This window comes from Mustela nigripes, chromosome X (genome assembly GCF_022355385.1).
Source record: "Mustela nigripes isolate SB6536 chromosome X, MUSNIG.SB6536, whole genome shotgun sequence".
Taxonomy (NCBI): domain Eukaryota; kingdom Metazoa; phylum Chordata; class Mammalia; order Carnivora; family Mustelidae; genus Mustela; species Mustela nigripes.
This window is the reverse complement of record NC_081575.1, coordinates 90,360,810-90,375,989: the sequence shown is the minus strand read 5'-3', so window position 1 is coordinate 90,375,989 and position 15,180 is coordinate 90,360,810. Positions and strand designations below refer to the sequence as shown.

Genomic DNA, 15,180 nt, shown 5'->3' with positions numbered 1-15,180 from the left:
TCCGTGTGCAGGAGAGGCGGTGGGCCCCAGTGAGATGCCTGTGGGCATGTTGGCCTGGTGGGAGGCAAAGGACCACACGGATCTCTGCCATCGCTCCCCCAGTATCTCCTTCCAAATGAGAATGGACGTCGGGAAATCTCTTCCACAGCATTTTGGACACCCCATGCAATATTGGCCAACCTACCCATAGTATCCTCTCAGTGAGATTTCAAGGTAATGTGAGCCATCACATTTTCTAGTTCTGATCTACCTTTTCTGGTGCTACCATTGTAGCTTTCATGGTCTCCTCACTAAGCCTAAAGTACAGGTAGTCACAAGTACTCTATTACCCACATACTCTGTCTGAACTGCACTAGAAGTACACAAAATGTCAAGCCGCCATGACAGGCTAGGAATGAAAGGAGACCCTGTGCCACAGCCTGGCTACTACTCCTGAGCAGGGTGCCAGGCCTGCCCTCCTGACTCGTGGTTGACATGGGCGTGTGTGAGGTGGGGGCGGCACCTTCCCCAGGGCACTCGTGTAGGCTCTGACCTATAGGCTCTGATCTGTCCCCTCTTGAGGTGCCATGTTGGCTGCTTGCTCATGGGGTCTTCTGAGAAAAAAGCAAAGCTTCCTAAAAAGCTATATCAGCGACACACTGATGGGTTTAGAAATTGCAGGGCTCTGAGGAGCTCAACCCAAAATTGCTTCGGTGAGCCCTGAGCCTATTCATGGTGACCAAAAGTGGAAGAGGTGTGTCAGAGGAGCCTGAGCATTGCTTTTCACCCTATGGGTGCTTATACAGGTGCACGTAGTGGAGAGCATGCACGCGTGTGTGTGTGTGTGTGTGTGTGTGTGTTGACAGGAACAGAAAGAAAATCACACACTGTATAACAATGACTTTTGACTTAGGCTCGTCCTTGTAGGTTTCTTATCCTTGGTGAGAAGTGTTATTATAGTAGACAAAATGAGAGAAAGTACGAGTTTGTGTTTCAGCCCTTGGCTTGTCTCTTTTTTCCTTCAACTGCCTGGCATTTTCGTCGCATGCTTGTAGATGACAACGCCTGTACCAATTCTGAGGGCTCTCTTTCAGAGAGATTCAGAGTATAGCAAGTCGATGGTTAGCAGGACACTTCTTGTCCCTTCTCACATCCACCATTGCCTGTCCATTCATTCATTCGTTCATTCAGCAGACATGTACTGGCTACTGATCATGTGCAAGACACATCTCCTGCCCTCAAATGGGGTGGGGGCGTGTCATGGTCCTGGATGTGTATGGGGGGGAGGGAATGAGAGGGCAGCACATGACAGCGGCGTAGTACAGAGTAAGTTCTGTGTAAGGAGACCGGGAGGAGTGGGTACAGTACGCCGTACGAGTTAAGGAGGTAGACAGGTGGTGATAAGAATGGGAAGAATTCTCACTAAGAGGATCATCATGAGCAAAGGTTGAGAAGTAGTAAAGCACAGGAAATACAGAGAGAACAGCTCCATTTTACCAGACCGCACAGAGCGCCTGAGGAGGAGGGAGGGAGATGCGGTACACAGGTGGCTTCGATGTATGCGTAAGGCCTTGTGTGTTTGTGGGGTTCGGCTTTCCAAACACAGAGTTGGGCCATCGGGGATGTCTGAATATGAGAAGAGCAACACTGGAGAAGGCCTTTTCTCTCTGGGCTGTTCTTCGATTCCAAGCAGACAGGTGACGGATGGGGCCCATCTGTGCCAGTCTCCACGTCATTAGGAGAAAGAGCTCCTTAGAGGATGACTGGCTTGGTCTAGGTCAAGATACTGGATGGCTTTTCTCCCACACAATGTGGGGCCCACAGTGTTGTGTTTCTTTGCTCCCATGGGCAATCTTTAAGAGGCACCTCTGAGGTATGCAAAGATAGCTCTTTAATTTTAATATAATTGACATTTTATGAACATTTTAACGAAGTTGATGTTATAAGTTTTGTAATTTACCAGACAGCACTGTCTTACACAAAGCAATGGGGGCCTTCAGAAGAATTACTTTTTGAAAGGAGAAAAGAGATCAAAATGTTAACACCATTACCCTTAAAATCTGGATTTAGATTAACTTTGATATACCGCATATAATATTTGTTGTGGTAGCAAGTGCACTGTATAAAGTGGTCACAGAAATCGAAGCCATCTGACTTCTCTTTGGTTACTAAAGCCACCGCATCCCAACGACGTGTGTCTGAAGCATGATGAATCCCAGTCACGTGAAAGAGCAAGTCTGGAGAGGAGGCGTGTCTTCAGCCTAAACAGTGCCCGGCTGAACTGAATTCTTGGTTTTGATTAGTACCTTGGCACCGTGACATTTACAGCGCTAGGCAGATAATGGTAGAAGTGGGAAGTAGAGGAGTAGGTTTTTCTCTGGTTTATTTTAAGGTCCCTCACAATATCCACCTGATGGAGAAGTTTTGTCAGTGTGTGATATTTGAAAGACTCTTATGAGGCAGAGGTACTAAGACTCAGAGAGATGAAATGGCCGTGTTTGGCACTGGGACATAAAAGGTAGCCCAGGCACTCTCCTTTCTCCCTAATGGTCACTGCGTTCTCACTCCTAATGAGTGGAGAGTTGATTCTCAAATTTTGCTTCTGGTGCATTAAAAGCATTTTACGTTTCCATTTTATGCTTCCCTGTGGCCGAAGAGGCTGTTCAAGCCAGCTACTTTCTTTAGCAACCACCAGGTGTCAGCAGAGGACTTGAAACGCAGGGTAGGCTCCATCCTGGGTTTTCTTAACTAAGGGAAGCATCCCCCATTGGAACTTTTCAAGGGCGGTAGACCTCTGCTGGGCCACGTTCTTCCTAGTATTAGTGTCAAATGCTTTCTCCATGTTCATCCACCTTCCCCTTATAAAACTAGCACCAGTCCCTCAATCCTTTGCTGATTGGAAGCTTTTAATTCTTTCATGATGGTTCTAGAGAGTAGAGAGGCGACTGGGGTGGGGATAGGGAAATATCACCAAGCTCTTGTTTTTCCCGCAGATCCCTTCCTCCAAATGGGTAAGCGCGCCGCAAAGAGAAACAGTCTGATAGTGAATCTCCGTGGCTCCAGACCGCGGGGCTTTTCGGAGTGTACAGGAAAGAGGCACGGGCATCTTTACTGACCCCACTGTTTGCTTCCTTTTGTAGCACACACTTGGGACAGTGTGTTGATGGACAGGGGAGACCTTCACAAAGTGGGTGTTGATTTGTACCCTACTGCTTTGCTCCTGTTTCTCACCACGCCTCCTCCCTCGAACGGCCAGGCTGGACAGGAAGCTGAGGCATTTGCTATAGGACATCGGGCGATAGAGTGGGACAGAACTTGGGAAAGGGCTCCCTTGGACACCCAGGCTTCTTTTGAGCCTCACAAGGTGTCAGAAGAGGTGGCATTTAGAGGACTATCTGTGTGAACGAGTGGCTAAGCTATTGGAAAACTGAAGTCGAGACCCGCTGAGGGATAGAGACACAAAGTCAACCTCTGGCTTTAGCAGCTGAAGCCGCTGGGTCGTGTGGCCTGCTACAGGTAGAGGGTAAGGTGTGACGTGGCCCAAAGTCTGTTCCCGAAAGTAAGGTCCTGGCTGATGCAAGGTCTGGCAGTTCAGACATGCTGTGGCAGTTTCCTTTGAACCAATCAGTGGGATTTGCCAAATCGCATTAAATCTAATTCCAGGAACAATTCAGATTTTTCTGTTATTTTATGTTGAATAAATCACTGGAAAAAAGGCAGTGTGTTGATAGGGATTCAAAAATACTTTGGATGTTTTGCTTTTGTAAAGATCTTTGTTCTAACAGGACAAGAAAATTATCTTGCTCCTTAAAACATCATGCAAAATGTCCTTAAAACGTACCATATCCACATGCGCCGTTGAAGAGGGCAGCCCACATTCTTATTGGCCTTTATGTGCAGCTCGGCATTGGGTGGTGGCTCTCTGACCAGGCCCGGGAGGGCTCTCAGATCAGTATTAGCATGAACATGCATTTTTCACAAACAGCTTTCAAAAAAGGTTTCTTGTTGTCGGCTAGACTTCCAATCCATGTGGTAACCGCATATGGCTTTGTGTAAGGGCCAGATCTAATTGTTCAAAACCCAGTGTCTTCAGTCTGGGGTGGCTTGAGCGACACTTCCCACTGCTTCAGGGGCTCCTGCGGGAAAGCCATTTGCCCACGGAAATGTGAGTCTTCACATCCAGGCCCCATCATGGCGTTGATTGTCATCTTCACAGTTTCATAGTCCCTTTTCTCCCCTCCCCCCACTGCCTTTTCAGATCACTGGGGTGATCCTGTTGGCTGTTGGAGTCTGGGGAAAACTCACTCTGGGCACCTACATCTCCCTGATTGCTGAGAACTCCACAAATGCTCCCTACGTGCTCATTGGAACTGGCACCACTATTGTGGTTTTTGGCCTGTTTGGATGCTTCGCGACCTGCCGTGGTAGCCCATGGATGCTGAAACTGGTGAGTCTGTCACAACATAATGCTGCTCTTTCAACAACTTTGTGAAAAAATTTAAATCACATGAAAGCGACATCTTAAAGCCCATCTTAAAGCCACCTACGAGCCAATACGCATGGACACTAATTTTAGTCCAGACTCTTACCTAATCCACCCTTTACTCCCGTAGAGGACAAAACAACCGCAAACACAGCCTGGCACCAAAAATTCTGGTTCTGGTGCCTCGAGGTAGGTAGTGACAAAGCAGTGGCCTGTGATTTCCAGAAGCCATTTATATCCTCTTGGCACAATGCCTTGGTCTCGTTCTGAACTGCTTCTTAGAAATCTCTTCAGGTGTGTGACGTGCAGCTTTGGTGGGCAGGGCAGCCTCTGGAACATCAACAGCCTTTCGGCTTTAGGTTCCCACTGTAGAAATACCTTCTGCCTCCTTGAACTTGGCCATGCTTGGCTGCATGGGCACGTTCTTCTCTCAACCTGTGTACTCCGGCTCAGAGCTATGAGAGCAGCTCAGCCAGAGCTCCCCCCAACCCTCAACAGAGGGTTGATGCTGTGCCAACTGTTGGCTGCCAGGCCCAGGGCTGGGCGCCTTTACTGCAATAGGACACACACAGCGTGATATTTCCCAAAGGGTAAGGGGCAGGCTGTCACAAGGCTGTTACCATGATTCTTAATTTTTTGGGTAGACTCCTTGCCTAATTGTCCACTCACCACCCAATGCTCTTCATCGATGAGTGTTAACGTTAAAGGATTTTATAGATCAGAGGTAGCAAAGGCCTCTCCTCAAAAGAACACTTTGTTCAAAGACATTTCTTTCAGACGCCTCATTTTGTGAAAGGGGAGAGTGAAGAGCCCCTCAGTGCTGTGGTTAGCTCTAGGTTAGGGTGACATTGAATACCCTCTAGTGACAGATATGGGGGAGAGGGTGACTCACTGCAAAGGAACCACCTTCCCAAGTGGCACTGAGCAGTCTCTCTCGACAACTCTGTGGAGGTAGTGGTTGCTCTGGCCCCTTCCGTTCTGCAGACCAGGCAGGAGGCCAATGGCCCGGCCAGCATGGATTCTTCCAGGTTGGTGGAAGAACCACAGTGAGGCCATACAGAGGCATTTCTGCTGCTGTCACCTGCCATTCCACTCCTGGGTCCACCTTCTAGAGCTTCTTCCAAGCACCGGCATCTCTTTTGGTCTAGTCCTCAACTCTGCATGCCTTCTTCCATCACCTGGACAGCTTTTCAAAAACACTTTTGTGAGGGGTCCCACCTCCAGCCAGCTGAACCAGAATGTTTGGGGGGGGGGCCCTGGCACCACATTCTCCAAAGCTCTCCAGGTGATTTGATGCTACAGCAGGGGCGGAGAGCCTCCCATTTAGTACAATGCGTAGCAGGGGGAGAATTCATCTCAGAGGCATAGAAAAGAAAGATGGCTAAGAATCCACCTGTCCAAACAAGAAGGTAGGAGACCTGGTTTAGGTCTTTAATGTCAGGGATGTAACCTCTCTGGGCCTCTGTCCCTATGTATGAAAGAGTGCGCTGGACTCTGCTAAAGGACACTCCAAACCACTCTGCCTTTTTCTCCTACCACTCGTGAGCTCCCTGAGCCTTTGGGGAAAAGTTTTGGGGGGTTTCATTTAGTTTTTGGCTTTGGCCTTTGAAAAAAAATCAGTTCCTTTTCTCTGCTAGATGCCATACTGAGTGCATAACCTGCCCAGCTTCACCCAGCTAGTGTGGAGACAGCTGGAACTGGAACCCACACATGTCACCTTCCAAAGCCCTAACTCTGTCTACTATAGTATTTTCACATGGAGAAAACCCGACCCCTACCACTTGTACTTTAGTACAAGCTTTCACCAGTAGGCTTTTGGCCAAGGTCTTCTGAAGGAGAAGCAGCTGTTCTCTGGAAGCTTCTGGAAACAGGGAACTTCCCAGAGACAGGAAATTGCTGATCTGGCAGACAAGAGCAGAGATCACTTGATTAACTGTCAGTCTAGAATTTAATGATCCTCATTTAACCTCATTAATTGCAAAGCAACTGAAAATAACTGCTTCCACTTTATGGAGGCCCAGTGTGGCTGCCTCTTTCCTAAGAGTTAGCCCACGACAAAGCTAGGACCTAAACCATAAACTTCTGACCATGTGGTCAATTGTCCTTTGTTCCCCTGCCTCCTGATGGTTACTTTCCCACAGGACTTTCTGGTGGGTTGTAGGCCTGGTGTGAGACTCTCTGCGGAGTCACATCTGCTTCTCACTGCATTGTGTACTAAGTTGAGAGACCAAGGTCATGTACATGGAGCATTCTACTCAGAACTATGTTTGCTGTTTTACTGGCTGTGCTATAAGTGTGTATAGAGACTTTTGTTAAGGTTTCGAACAAAACTGGCCTTTTAAGCCAGTCTTTCCTCCTTTTAACATATGTGCCACTGGCCGAGAAAAATAATTTATGATCCTGTGCACATATGTACACTCTAAAGTAAGTAATGTGACCATGTCGAGTCTATCCAAATTCTACAGCATCACCTAGGACCATTCCAAACATTCAGGACTGTTGTATTTCATTTTGAGATGAGAAGAAACAGATTGTAAGACATATGCCTTGTAGGAAAAGAATCCCTTCTCTTTCCTTTTATCTGCTTTTCAAAGGCACAAAAATGGAAACCCTTAATGTCTCATAAGTACCATGTAATTTATCCCTGAAGTAAGCGCACACGTGCGCACACACACACACAAACACACAAACACACAATTAACTTGGAAAGTACGGGAAGCATGAAATGAATAAGAAGCACTAAGGGTTTCAGATACTTACAGTCATGTAGCTTACTAGCTTTTTAAACACTATCAACCCCACATGCTGTGCAGAGCTGGAGAGGAAAGTAGGCCCCTGGCCCTGGCTCTAAGTGCTGCACTCAAGCCCAATTACCACATCGAGGAAGAACGTGGACCTGTGTGCATTCAGGGCTCTCTGTCAGCAGGAGCTCCATACGGTTGCAAACAAAGAGGGTCTGAAGCCATTTTAGGAGACGTGCTGAAGAAAACTGCAGGGATTCACCCAAACGAAGAGAAGCAGTAGGTTCACGTCAGGGCTGTGGTCCCACATCCAAAGGGCCCTTGCCTAGGAGCAAGGCTGGGCTGGTTCTCCGATCTCCTGAAAGCCATGCTAGCATCAGGGAGTGGAAGTTACAAGTACTGTGGCCGAGAGAAAGGACATCTTCCCAGCGATGGAAAAGCTGGGAAACGAAATGGGCTCCTAGGGGTCCGTGGGTGGAGGGACTACGCTCAGCTTGCAGAATGCAGCTGGAGGATGCCTGCGGACGCCAGCCAACCGCCATGGGGCAGGTGGTCGGAAGGACGCCCCTAGACAGGGCAGAACCATGACCTCCTTATCTTTTCCTCCCAGCGTACCTTCTTGCTCCCTAATTCTAACATCAAAAACAGTAGCTACCTGAGTTATAAAAAGCCCTTCCACATTTCTCCTGGTTGAGCTGAGTCTGCGGATGAGCTCTTCTCAGCGTGTGTGGCCCACAACACTTATGCATATTAAACAGACACATTTCCATATTGAGGCTCATGTAGGGAAATCTGGACAAGAGTATTTTTAAACTTTTTCTCCGCTTTGGCTGGGGGAGGTGAGGATCTGTGCGGTTCCCTGAAATGGCGAAGTCACCTAACCCCAAAGGAGCCCTCACCCCAATCCTGACATGTCTGCCTTTGTCCCCGTGTGCTTGATTTTCAGTATGCCATGTTTCTGTCGCTGGTGTTCCTGGCTGAGCTGGTTGCCGGCATTTCTGGATTCGTGTTCCGTCATGAGGTAAGTATACACAGAACAGAGAACGCAGTTAGAGGGTCTTCTGGGATGAGGACTTTTAAAGCCTCTTATAATGTGTGAGGGGCACAGCGAGGTTAGCTGTGTCGCCGACGGTCTCACTTCATAGGGGGTGAAATGCCAATAAAAAATCTAAACGCAGGAATTTCACCAGACTCGAAACCTTAGGTGTGGATCCTCACTCCATTCTGTGAAAGAGCTCCTGCAGGAAGTGATTCTCCACCTTGTTTTAAAGCAGTGACCTTCGCTGTCGATCATATATACTCTTTTAAAAACAGCAGCTTCGGGGGCACCTGGGTGGCTCAGTGGGTAAAAGCCTCTGCCTTTGGCTCGGGTCATGATCCCAGGGTCCTGGGATCGAGCCTCACATCGGGCTCTCTGCTCAGCAGGGAGCCTGCTTCCCTTCCTCTCTCTCTGCCTGCCTTTCTGCCTACTTGTGATCTCTATCAAATAAATAAATGGAATCTTAAAAAAAAAAAAAACAAACCAGCAGCTTCAGCAAAAGGCCCAAGTGGGTGTCTATATAACGAGATTTCTGTGACTACTTGATTTCCCCCAAACAGCTTACACTCACTCCCCTCTTCCCTCCCCAGAGCCCTGGCAGCCACCCCTTGCCAGCCCAGGAGTGAGGAGCCCTGCTACTCTGTGGTGGCGAGGGGAATAGAGGAAAGGACCATCATGATCTGACACCCCTGCGTGGCTTTGTTTCGAAGTGACATGTAATAGGTTTAGACTTCGGAGGCTGGAGAAAAAGAATTCTGAATGCTGTTTTGTGATCGTAACTGTGGTTTCAAGGACATTGCTGGCTGTTTTGCATCCTGTGTGGCCCTCCTCCCATGGACTGTCACTGGGGCTGCTCTATTGAGACAATGGGTAGACACTCAGGCAGAGACGAGATGCCATCATGCTGTCTGTAGCCACCACGGTGTCCCCTGTCAGACATGTATAGTGGTGACAGGTCAGACAGGGTACGTGCTACCCTGAAGCTAACTCCCCCCACGGTCTGGTATTGTGCCCTGTAAATAGCAGTAAAGCCAGAAGTCGGGATGCATGTGTTAGAAAGGGGCGGTGGGGAAGCAAGTTAAAGATGGAAAACGCACCGAGGCTGTTGAAAGTCTGGCATGATCTGTCCTAGGCCCTGTTTCTGTGCTTGGCCAAGTTCGGTTCCCAGTGAGCTAGCTCGTGGCGCCTTCTACCCCTTTCCCCATTGTTCTGGTTTTCCTCTCACCAGAGGTGAGATCTCGGGTGTCGAGGCCGACTTCTAGAACCCATTTTGTACGGGTGCTGCATCTGGAATTAGACTCCCCATTTTTATTGTCAGGCGAGGTGAAACCTGATGAGGTCCTGACCTCCACGGCCCCAGAGGTGCCCCTGACGCATGTGTGAACTCCAGACACAGCTGAGCCCCTGCCCGCTCTCCTCCCATATGCTGCCGTGACTGGGCTCCCCGGGGGGCAGGAGGAGGGATACCCAGGGCCTGGACACCCTCATCCAGCTTGCACCCGTGCCTCTGACACCCTGAGTGGAGTGGGAGGTGGGGATGGGGTGCCACCCTTTGACAAGGGGCAAAGGGCTTGTTTCTCCAGCGGAAGTCTTCACAGTGGCCCGGGGTTTACTCCGTGTGCCCCTGCCCAGCCCACAGAAACCGTGCAGGTGCAGTGAAATGAGGACACAGCCAGGTGCAGTATCCACCTTGGCTTAGAAGCTCCAAGGGACTAGTGTCCACTGGTCCACGGGCAGAGCGCCCGGTATTTCCACAAGGTGCCTGCCTCTGTGAGACTGGCGCCGTACTCAGCCCACCGCTTCCCACCAGGCCATTACTGTCATCTGCCGTCCTCCCCCTCCAGGGTCATTTTGGCAGTCGGGGGCAGTCTCACCAGACATGGGGAGTTGCATGGTAACACACCTGACATGCCCCCTTCAGTGGGTTTCCAGGGGAACAGAGAGCTTGAAAGTTAACCCTCGGCCAAATGTGCTCCCGGAGGAGGAAGAGGGTTTTGTGAACTACCTCGTAACAAGAAAAGTTCACGTCCTTCTGCCTCTCTTTTTGGCCTCGATAAAGACAGGTTAAGTGCAGGCTGGTTTTGCCCCACTCCTGTATGCTAGAACAGCGATCCGTGTCTGGTCACAGCGCCATCAGTCTTCCCGCCCCTAGTGGCCTGCCCTTTGTTATTCTTCTGAGCGAGGGCAGGAAAAGTTACAGACAGAACGATGGCCATCAATCAATTTGAAGAAAATCAGGAGAAAAGCCAGGCCTGAGGTTGGGACTCACTCTCACGGCTCTTTCAGAAGCTGGCCACGAGGCAGACTTCTTTCTTTGGATTACAGATGAGGAAAACCTTTTTTTTTTTTTTTTAATTCCTGAGCTAATAAATCCCTCAGCGGATTTCCTGAGATTTTTCGTCTCAGAAAACAGGGCATTCCACCCCCACCCCCTGGCCTACATTGATTCAGAGATTTTTCAGAAGAGGCCATTTTGGGGTAGAATTCAGTACAAATCTGAGTCCGTCTGGGTGGCGGTGGACCAGAATCGTATTCCTCCCTGCCTTCTGCAGATCAAGGACACCTTCCTGAGGACTTACACGGATGCCATGCAGAATTACAACGGCAATGACGAGAGGAGCCGGGCAGTGGATCACGTGCAGCGCAGCGTAAGTGACGTCAGGCCTCAGACTTGGGGGTACTGGGGGCGTGGGGCCATCGGCACTTGCTACTGACTTCTGTCCTCCACTTCCATTGCCAAGAGTTCACACCCAGTCTTTGTCCAGGGTCCAGTTATCCGGGTAATTAGCATCAAGGGAACCAGTGCCTGTGGCTGGCCTTTCATCAGTATGAATTAGGAGCCTCCCAAGGAAAGCTAGCTTGCCCTTAACACCCAAAGCCTTAGAAAGGAGGTACTCAAGGTACAGCAGCCTTGCTTAGCACTGGCGCCCAAAGGCTGGCATTCTGGAAGTGGTTTCTTCAGACTGAGTGGAGCGCTCTGGTGAGCTGTGTTTACTGGCTTGGGCAGTGTGGTGGGGGTGAACGGTGGGCCTAGGAGAAGCCAAGGCAGGAGTGGGAGTGCCCCAGGCTGCCTGGTGCTTTGCCGAGGAGCTGAGGGAAGTAGCTGTCCCCTACCGGGAGGTGCTCAGGGGGACAGATGCTGGTGCCAAATCCTCCCGCTTCAGCTGGATCACCTAGGGAGCTTTTTGGATGGGGTGCGGGTTCTGTGTTTTCCTTTGTCTTTTACTTCAGCAGCAGTATTTTTATTTTATTTTGTTGTTGTTGTTGGCATTTTGAGAACCTTCCAAACTTACCAGAAAACTTGACAGCAGAGTATAAGAAACCATATACACTTTACCCAGATTCAGTAATTCATTTCTACTTTTGCCCCATTTCCTCTAACATTCTCTACGTCAGAGGCTGGCACACTTTTTCTGGAAAGGGTCCTGTGGTCACTGTTTTAGGCTTTGAGGGCCATGCCGTCAGTCTGTGTCACGACTACACAGCTCTGTTCTGGAGGCACACAAGCAGCTGTAGTCTGTGAAGGGCTAGGCATGGCCATGTCCCCCAAAATTCTCACTGGTAAGAGCAGATGGCAACACACAGTTTACCAACGCCAGCACTCTCTTCCTCCCCACCCTTAACCATTTGCTTATTGGCATAGATCCTATGATCTATAAGCCTTAAAAAGAGCTTTTTAAAGCCTTTCTTATCTTGGCTTCCCCACCAAGAAGCCTGGTTTAGTCGCTCCGTACCTGGAATAGCAGCCAGTCCACACAGGTGATTTCCGTGCAGAGCCAGGCCAGAGAACCCGGCTTTACTTTGTGGACGTGGTAAGAAAGCCAACACCATATGCAGTCTGGGGCTGGCTTCCTTCTCTCAGTTCAGGCAGGCTTCCCAGTGAGTACGAGCGTTTGTGGAGCTCACCTTTCCTCACCAAAGCTGTGCCTGTTGACTTAGGGTCTTGGCCCAAGTTCCTCGTCGAAATGGCGCACGCGGGGTGGTGGGGCAGGAGAGCACGATGTCTGTGATCCGCACACTTGGATTCACGCCCTTGCCCCCTTGACAGCTGAGCTGCTGCGGCGTGCAGAACTACACCAACTGGAGCACCAGCCCCTACTTCCTGGAGCACGGCATCCCCCCGAGCTGCTGCATGAATGAAACCGACTGCAACCCCCAGGACCTGCACAATCTGACCGTGGCTGCCACCAAAGTGAACCAGAAGGTAGGCTTGCTCTCAGCCCTGACGGGATCCATGGTGAAGGCTGAGGGGGCTGGAGGCCGGGGGGCTTTTGGTGGGTGTGCTTCTGTGAAACTGTGTCAAATGGATCAGAAATGGTAGTCTTGGCGAGAGGGCGGAGTCTTTCCCTGGGGCCCTTCCCTGTCTGGGACGAGGCACCCGAGGCCATCCACTGCTGAAGGAGCTCCTGTGACTCAGCAGAAAGAAACCAGGCACCGAGAGGAAGGTTGAGCAACGGTTCCTGCTCACCTGGGCTGATGTCAGACAGGGACTGTGGCCTTTCTTCTTCCTGGCTGTCTTTCTCCTGCTCAATCTACCTTCTAAACATGGGGTTCTTCACAGCTGGGTGCCAGTCCTTAGCACGAAGGGGGATGAGAGTTGACAGACAACATCTGCTTCTGTCAGGATGGTGGCCTTTATTTTAAGGTATTCTCTGCTTGAGGAAAAGAAATCAGCAACTCCGCTTCAACTCACTGTCAGCATCCTGACTCCCAAAGAAATCAGAGAGAGAGAGACAGAGAGAGAGAGAGAGAGAACTGGCTAAAAGACATTGGAAAGGTAGTCGGTAGTGAAAATGAGGGAAATAGAATTTCAGTCATCAGAAGGAAGACCAATTCTGTCTTCCACTTCACAGAGAATAGGGTGAAGGCATGATAAGACAGGTTTGAAGGCTGTGTCCGTAGTCTGAAAGATTTAGAGAAATGCCACATAGAAAATAAGTTTTGGTAGAACAGAAGGGAGGAAAACACCAACCCTCTGTTGACTTCACCTGCTGTTATGCAGCCATCGGGTCAGTTTTCTTTTCTGACTCAGATAAAATTCTATTCTTCCAAGGTCTTCAACTCTTGATGCGATCTGGGCCAACTGCTGAATAATTCATAGACAGTAGCCATCCTCTCAAGATGAGAATGTTAAGAGATGGCTTCTGTATTTTACCCATTTAATGTTGGTATTTGTAGCATAAATGCTGCAAAGCATTGTTGACGTTCTAGAAGTTCATTGTGTCATTCTGGGCTTATGACCTGTTATGGATGCAATGCGGTCAGATGTTTCGTGCTGACTGCTTCTTGTCTTAGCTAAGAAGACATCTTTTCCTCTTGGAATTTTCTTATGAACCCAAAGGTTGAGCCTTCCTTTGTGTCTCATTGGTAAGGTGACTTCTGGTCTCTTCATGGGCAGCCCCACTGAGCCCCCAGAGATGTCCTCATGCTGCCATTTTACGAAGCTCCGAGCATACCCAGCTCCAAGGCAGTGAGGTCCGAGCATGACAGAGCCCCAGGAGGTTGTTTGTGGATGCAGCACCCATCAGACTGGGTCATCTTTTTTTACCCCCAAACTTCCTTTCCCTTTGTGAAAGTTGGGGATCTAAAATTCAGGGGCATGGGCTATGGCGTCCAACTCCAGTTTCAATTCCGGCTTAGCCACCTACTAGGGGTGACCTTTCTCAGTCATATTTTCTCATTTTTTCTCAGCTACAAAAGGGGATGATCATTCCTGCCTCTTAGGATCAGCAGGAGGACAGAACGAGATAGTTGCTACAACACAGGGCCTGGCCCTGAGTAAGGACCAGAGAAACATTAAGTGTGATGTTCAATGTCAGCTACAGCGCAAACAGCACCAGGGAGGTGGTGAGGTTTGTCTCCCTCTCTACCACACTGTCCTTTATCAGGAATGATGTAGCATATCCTCAGAGGGAAGATCTTTGTTAGTCTTCAAAGGCATGTTCGGAATCCTATCCTATAGTGCATCTCTATGATCTTTAGAATTCTTCCCAGAAAGAAAGATAGGGCACCATTTTTTTTTCCATTTCATTCATTGATAACCTGCAAAGTGACCTCAATCCCTGTCTCCCCCCCACACACGCCCATCCTGCTTGATTTACATTTTCCGGGACAACTCAGATACCTGGAAAGGGGGTTTAACTTCAACCTGGCTTTCTCTGTGGAGAAGTGAGGAAAGAGTGACATTTGCCTACTGAGGCTCATTTCATGCCCATGGGGACCTCTGAGACAAATGAAGGCCCAGGTCTAAGTCTCGGAGGCCTCACCTGTAAAACGCAGGAGATAGGGCTGGGGTGAATACCTAATGGGAAACACTCATAAATGTTAACCCCCCTCTCCTGACTCCCTCCCCCAGGAGGCTTAAGCACTGCCCCTGTAGTTCCACGGAATCGTGCTGTCTAGAATACACACATTCTTAATCCCTGTGGATCCTTTCATGTCTTGAACCCTACGATTTAATAGCACTGAAAGATGACTCTTGGCTCTCACCTGGCAGCCTGTGCAACCTGCCTTGTTCAAGTCCCTGGGAGAGAAGCAGGAGGGAGGTGAGACTAGCTGAACAGGATATTTATTTTTTTGTGTAGGGGACAGGATTTATTTTGTTTTAGCCAGCAGGATGTTGAAACGTCTGCAGTTCACGTGGCTGACAGCACTAACTGGGCCCCTGCTCCCTCGAATTCTTGACATTTTTTTTAAGAGCGAGGGCAAGAGAGATATTTCCCATCCGTGACTGTGTTGGTTTCGACATGCAGAGAGGGCAAGCAAAGGACCTGTTCTGTTTCTGAATGTTTCCTAGGACACTTAGCAGGTCTCTGTAGGTTTCTCTCATGCCTGACCACCAGGCTTTCATTTGAGGAAATGAAAAGAGATTGTTGTGGGCAGATAAGATCACAGTGTAGTAGGAAACATGAGGTAGAATGTAAACATGGCCTTGCCCT

At 49.3% G+C, this 15,180-nt stretch overlaps 1 protein-coding gene across 1 annotated transcript in view; it reads left to right on the top strand.

The window, feature by feature from the left end:
* TSPAN7 (tetraspanin 7) overlaps positions 1-15,180 on the top strand; it is a 120,924-nt gene that overhangs the window by 93,919 nt on the left and 11,825 nt on the right. The window contains exons 2-5 of the mRNA XM_059385359.1: positions 4,238-4,426; positions 8,150-8,224; positions 10,795-10,890; positions 12,291-12,446. Coding sequence (XP_059241342.1) covers positions 4,238-4,426; positions 8,150-8,224; positions 10,795-10,890; positions 12,291-12,446 — 516 coding nt within the window. The remainder of the gene's footprint in view (positions 1-4,237; positions 4,427-8,149; positions 8,225-10,794; positions 10,891-12,290; positions 12,447-15,180) is intronic.